The sequence below is a fragment of the Myripristis murdjan genome, chromosome 10 (genome assembly GCF_902150065.1).
Source record: "Myripristis murdjan chromosome 10, fMyrMur1.1, whole genome shotgun sequence".
NCBI lineage: Eukaryota > Metazoa > Chordata > Actinopteri > Holocentriformes > Holocentridae > Myripristis > Myripristis murdjan.
The window spans coordinates 17,278,535-17,285,535 of NC_043989.1; the positions used below are offsets into that span (position 1 = coordinate 17,278,535).

Below are 7,001 nucleotides of genomic sequence, written 5' to 3' on the forward strand. Positions count from 1 at the left end.
GTCGGAATAAATTAGGACCTGTAGGTTCTCGTGACAGGTGCACCTGCAATACACAAAGTCACTTAACGACTGTAAACTGAGAATATCTTCTGCCTCTCCCTATCTTAGTTGGGACCCTAAACTTCTGTTTAGCTGTCACATATCATCAGGCTGGTTTCAACGCATCAGTCAAACATCTGAGAGGGAAAAAGTGCCATGAATGAAAGCAGCAAAGCCAGCTGCGGTGTGAAAGCGGTGCTCTATTGTGGGCTCTATATTTTAATCTAAGCTATTATTTAGTCCAGAATGGGCCATCCAATTGTCTATTGCTGGCAATACATCACCAGGCTGAAGGCACACACACACGCACACACACACACTTGAATTATGCCAGAGTGAGATTTTGGATATGAGACACAGCTGGTCAAATTTAACCCTCTGTGGTTTGGTGTTAAATGAGCTTCAGGGAGATTGAGCTTGATGTGTGGAGGTCAAGGCTGTATCACCAGTCAATCACACAGATGATTTCATGAAAATGAACACACTTTTATTAAGCTTTGTATTGGCATATTTCCAAGAGTGAAGCACTGCACAACTGTCTCAACTGGTGGATTATACTGTAGTAAATCTCTAAAGAGATTTGTAGTAAGGTACACACACTTACAGCTTTTGTTTGTATTGTGATTGCTCACTGTAGCTAACTGATGAAGGACGTTAGCATATAAGGAATACAGTAAGGAATACAGTACAAGTAATTGGAGGTAATCATAGGTAATCATAGGTGATAATGATGACAATACTTCCGATTATTTTTATTCTCTGTCACAATGGCACAAATGTCAGATTTGAAAGTTACACTTAAAAGAGCAATTTGGGTGCATTATTTACTCAAACATAATTTCATAAATTACAGATTAGTTTCTGTCCCATAATAACCACAACAGTTAATAACACCACCAAGTCAAGGAAAGCTTTTAATTTGGTATCTGCCTTTTCCTTAGCCATCTGCTCTTGTTTTGGAACAAACACAGGACACACAATGTAATACGAGATGCTCATTCATAAAACTACTTTTCAGTGTTGTAATGAAGCAGATATTTTTCATGAAAATATTCATGAGGTGTCTGGTGAGTAGTGATGGCTTTAAAATCTGATGGATTAACATTTATAATGGACCAAAATGATGATAATGACCCAATATCAGCAACAAAATACAAATTGAATCATCCTGCAGTCTGAGGAGAAGTCTGAAGAAATTCACGTTTTTTTATACATCTATCCACTTTTCTTTGTGGATAGATGTGTTCCTCTGTGTAGAAACATGGTTTCGTTTAATACTTTAATGCTGGAATCCTTGCAGGGCAGGTTTGTTACACCTAATGAGTGACAGATTTTTTATTTGCTGTCATGTAATTTGTTGTCGTGTGTCTCTTGTGAGCTGCAGTTATATTTGGAGGAGCATGCTCTGACAGTGTTTGTGTTTGTGTATGTGATTGTGACGGTATTGAAGAGAGCAGCGTCTGACAGCATTAGAGTGTGTGCTGCCCAGTCATGGGATTATCTTTCCCAGGGGTGTGTCAGCACCACTGCTCTCCAGATTCCCTGGCACAACAGAGGACAGTCTTAATCTGAAACCCCAAATCCCTGCTTTTCTCTTTGGAGCTTCTTCCAGCTGAAGACAGCAAAGTAACCAGGCTAAAGATGGCACACACTAACAGTCTGCACACAGGCAGGCCATTGACTCAGTGCAAGCATGGGTACATATAGGGTTACTGTATCCTGCAGGCACACTGGGGTTTAGCGCAGAGCAGATTCCTCGTTTTAAGTTGATCAGACTGGCCTCAGCACGAATGACGGACTTTTAGCATCGAGGGTGAGTCAGTACTGTGAGAAAGTTATGAGTCAGTTCTTGTTTAGACTGACCGTCTCTATGCCGTGGCCTCCTGGATACAGTCTGTGGCAGCCCAGCAGGATGGAGAAGGCTTTACGGAAATCTGCATTGAAGGCATAGATGATGGGGTTGAGGGAGGAATTCGCCCAGCCGAACCACACAAACACATCAAAGGTGGTGGGGCTGATGCAGGGGAAAGCTTTTCCTCCACTTGACTGCTCACAGAAGGGCACCATGCAGTTGAGGATGAAAAATGGAAGCCAGCAGCACACAAACACCCCCATGATCACTGACAACGTCTTCAGGACCTTGGTCTCTCTCTTGAACGTCATTTTAAAAGAGCTATCAGAGTCTGCGATGCTGGAGCTTCCCCCCATGCTGTCATGTCTGTTCTTGGCACTTTCAGCCGCTCGCTCCAGGGCAGAGATTCTCCGGATCTGCCTGTGGGCGATACGGTAGATCTGGGTATAGGTGGCCACCATGATGGCCACAGGGATGTAGAAACTTATGAGAGAGGTGGAGATGGCGTAGGTCCGGTTCAGACTTGAGTCACAGTTCTCTTGGCTGCGGTATGTCCCGACTGTAGTGTTTGATCCCACAGAGCCAGAGGAGGCTGTGAGAGGGGAAGAAGATTTGGTCTGGGCCTTGTGCCAGTTGAGCTGCACTGGGATGAAGGAAATGAGGACAGACAAGGTCCAGGCCACACTGATCATCACATAGGCCACTCTGGGTGTCATCTTCCTCTCATACCGGAAGGGGCTGGAGATGGCCCAGTACCGGTCCACGCTTATTACACACAGGTTCAAGATGGACGCGGTGGAGCACATGATGTCAAATGCCACCCAGGTGTCACAGAAGGAGCCGAACGGCCAGAATCCTGCGATCTCTGTCACGGCTTTCCATGGCATCACCAAGATGGCAACTAAGAGGTCCGACACAGCCAATGAGATCACAAAAAAGTTGGTTACTTTCGAGCGGAGATGGCGGAACTTGGTGACAGCAGCGCAAACTAATATGTTTCCCAGCAAGGTGGTGAGGATGAGCAGAGAGAGGAAACAGCCAGTTAGGACGCGGCTCGATGGTGCCTCATCCATTAACCCATTGTCGATGACAGTGGTAAAGTTCATCAGATCCATCCCTGAACATATGTGGGTGTAGGAGGTGCTTGGTTAAGTCATACTGATGGGTAATGATACATTAAAGCCATAGAATTGGGTAACAGCTGATCTGTGAGGCATTTCAGTTCCATCCATGCGGCATATTCCCATGATGTATCTTTGCATCTTTTGATAAAAGATCAAGCACGAGATAAACCCTCTCTGGGGTGGACATCTTCTCTCTTACTTTGCATGAGATTTGACATCCTTTGTGCTGCAGTGCAGAGGTGATAGCAGTACTTATTCCATCAAAAAAATGAGTGGATATGAGACCTTCTCAATCCACTTTATATAGAGCCAGCTGCCCATTATCTCTGGAGTCCAGTGTCGGCTTACAGAAGTCATCAGCAGCACTGGGGATTTAAAAAAAAAAAAATGAAAATGACATTGAGTATGTCTGCATTAATTTTGATGACAACTGCGACATGTATCCCCTGTGAAAAGTGTAACTGTGTTATTTTAATTTCTCTTTTTTATGTAAGCTTTAATTGCATCTATGCATCTGTACAACCTATAGCCTATTTCGTATTCTTGAGTACTTCAAGTAATCGGGTTTGAAATAGTCCGCAAGTAAAACTGCGAAAGCAGGGATTTTTCCTCCTCGGAGCAATTAGAAACGTGAGCTTTAATTGTGTAACAGGCTTTTAGTGGTTTCTGAATAAGTAGTCTGATTAAGAGTCACACCTTTCGATCTACATTTCCTAGAGCCGTTTTAAAGAAATATTATTTAACCTTTCATCATACTCACCTCTTACTCACGGCCATGAAGTCAGCAGTATAGATTATGGCCAAAACTGTCCCATTGCTTCCATAATAACTTGGTGGCGGGAATGCCATCCATAGTCTCCATCACTGTGGAAAACAAGGACAGTCCGGTCGATTCTTTGTTTACCTCCGCATTACAGACTGTCCGACAAGGTGTAAACATGGTGCAAATGTCACTCCGGCATCACTGTTCCTGCTGCGTCCCTCTGCCGGCTCGCTGCGCGTCTGCGGCCGAGTCACGGAGCCTGTGTGCGCTCCAGCCCTTCAGTTTCACACCAGTCCTCTGACGTCGTCCCATTCAAGACAAAGTGAAGTAAGGAAGAAATCATGTGATTGTGGCCTCTAGCAGTCAACCCTGCTGCAGCCTTAAGTATGAAACACCAGGTAATACTCTAAAGTGGCCTTTTGTGCAGATCCTTCTTACAGTTTTTGCAGTGATTACATGAATGGACGTTAGAAACAGCACACAGCTACATGCTGCTGACTGGCTCAACCTCTTTTTCCAGCACTAAATATGCATCGCACTGTCTCGCAGATTGACGCTGTGGTTAGTTTTGTTAATTAAACAGGGAAGCAGCTGTGAGAGTGAATAATTACATGGGTCCTGTCTCATTTCTTGTGATGGGCGGTGGGTTGCTGAGGCCACCTAATGGAGGAAAGAACAGTTGCTTCTGGGTAGAGAGAGAGAAACCCTTTGAAGGATATTACCTCTGTGAATGATTTTTTTTATGAATGAAATAGAGATTCTGTGAAAGACAGGTTTATGTCCAGACAGAAGATTAGATCAAAAACTCACATTCTTCACCCATCCTTGCCAGAGTTTCATGCGCTGGCCAGTGTCACCTTCAGCTGCAAACATCACTTGTGCAATGCTCTGCTCTGGCCAATAAATTGTGCACTGCTTGTACAATCCTGATGATCCCTGTGTTTTACCCAGTTCAAACAGTGTCAAGGTATGCAGAAACACAGACTAGCTAGTGACCAGTGTCAACTTACAGTGATTTCATTCTTTTTTTTTTTTTTTTAACAAGAGGGATACTGAACAGCTTTTACCTTTTTTCCTCACAAACTTCTATATCTGTAAGGTAGCATAATAGATTGTTCAACGCCTTAAGAGCTAAGTACTGGTCCAAATGAGTGATATAAAACAAACAAACACATAAAACTAAACAAATATCAGGCTGAGAAAGGAAAGAGAAAGAAATAAAGTAATTTGTGTTGGGGCACATCAAGATGGCTAACCTGTTCCATTGTAACTCGATCACCATTTGCTTGCTACCATCCTATAGTCAAAATCGGTAATAATGCAGTCTGAATTACATCTTACATATTTTTTATTTTTATCTTTTATCTTTTTTATTATTTCATTTTTAATATTCATACCTAAATTCCTTGCTGTAATAATTGCTCTAGTTTTTATTAATCAGTTAAAAAAAATACCTTGTTCTTTAATTTCCTTCACTGAAGATAAATTCATGTGTTTGCGGAGAAGGTGACTATAAATCTGCTAGTACTACTACTACTAAAATGGCGCACTCTGATATTTTACTCACTTTACTGTCACTTTGATTTGTCACAGATAAGAGAAAACCAAAGATACTGCTTCTATCCACACAGGGTGATGAAGATGAACCGGAAACTGTCTAAATGCGTACATACCTGACTTTAATGTCCTGCTGTTCAAGCTGATTATATCACAGGTTCCCAATATGACTACTGATTTAAAAAAAAAGATAAAAGGGGACTATACACAGAAAAATAGTGGATACAAATCAAAACAGTCATGACATTTAATATTTATTTCATCAACTATTTAGTTACTTATTACCTAATATTTTACTACCACTTACAAGCCACCTGAACCTCCAAGCTGCTTTTCTATGCAGGTACTAATCTTTAATAGAAAAAGGGACAGTTGAATCATGTTCTTCATGTGTATTGGTAAAACATCAGTCTGATTTTTTTTTTTTTTCCAGTGTTCAGCTTTTTGTAACAATCAGTCCCCCTGATGTGCCTCAGACTTACATCATATTAGGGTGGGATGGGTGTGATAGTGATTCAGTCTCTGGATGCTGTATGTTGTCAGGACATCAAAGACATTGTGGCCCAGGCAGGGTCAAAAGTTCAGAGATCATAGGTGAGGCCGTGGATACATAGGAAAGCTGAAGTGCATAGTCAGTCGACTTCAGAGCGTCTCTCTCCAGCTGCCTTCTGCCTGGAGAAAGCTCTGCTAGTTTTCTGTGTTCAAAGGTGCAGCTGCTGCTCCTCTAACTTGTGTTCCCAGTTCAAAGGCTCTCATTGCATACAGCAGCCACTGCTACACTGGACCTCACCGCATTTGTCAAACATGCTCTGAATCTTACCTTGTTAATGCAAGGTGCATGGGGTTGGCTTACTTACCTACATTGCCATATTACACTCCATACTCACTTTAAATAAGTAGTCTTGCTACAAGTGTGCTTTCTGGATCAGACAGGAAGACATGAGGTTTCACTTCTGTTTTCACAAAGCTCTGTGGGCAGAGCAATGTTACTCATCTGCAGGGTTTTTTTCACCCTCCCATGCTTTATTGCTAATGTTCACCGACAATTACAGTTGTCACATCAACAAACATAAAACATTGACATGTAACAAACATCCATAAATAAACCAAACAAAACCAACCATGCAGAAATTAAACTAATATAAAGGAGACAGCATTCAAATACTAAAATAATAATAATGATGATGATAAAACTGTCCAGAGGACTATAAAATGCTACATGATGTTTGTTTGTTCAGGGGCGGAGTTGGCTCATTTGCTGCTCCAAGCAAGATGACAATGCCCCTCTTATGTGCAGCATTATGTTGAAACACTGGGGAGTAGGAACCCCCTTTATTACAGTATAAGTCGCAGTAAAGAAAATGAATAATAAATAGCAATAATGATAAAAAAAAAAGCAATAATAAACGAACACAGAGAAATATATTGCACATCAGTGTAAACAAACAGAAGATTAAGCTGTTATAACGGATAAGGTGCTATTTTTGGCAGTGACATTGCACATCAGACAAATTTAACCTCCAAGTCTTTCTTGAAGCAATAACTATTTACAGATGCAGATGCAGTTCATGTCATGCCACTTCTCCTCCCTCTCTACAAGCTGGCCCTCCTTGTACCTCTTGATACAGAGTCATCAACGACTCCATCATAAGAAATCTGTCCAGGT

At 41.9% G+C, this 7,001-nt stretch overlaps 1 protein-coding gene across 1 annotated transcript; it reads right to left on the minus strand.

Moving 5' to 3' along the window:
- Positions 1-1,387: 1,387 nt before the first annotated feature.
- On the minus strand, positions 1,388-4,039 carry drd1a (dopamine receptor D1a). Its single transcript, XM_030062165.1, has 2 exons — positions 3,776-4,039; positions 1,388-3,380 (listed from the first exon to the last, which is right to left on the minus strand). The coding sequence occupies exon 2, from the start codon at positions 3,004-3,006 to the stop codon at positions 1,882-1,884; it is 1,125 nt and encodes a 374-aa protein (XP_029918025.1). The 5' UTR covers positions 3,007-3,380; positions 3,776-4,039; the 3' UTR covers positions 1,388-1,881.
- Positions 4,040-7,001: the final 2,962 nt, after the last annotated feature.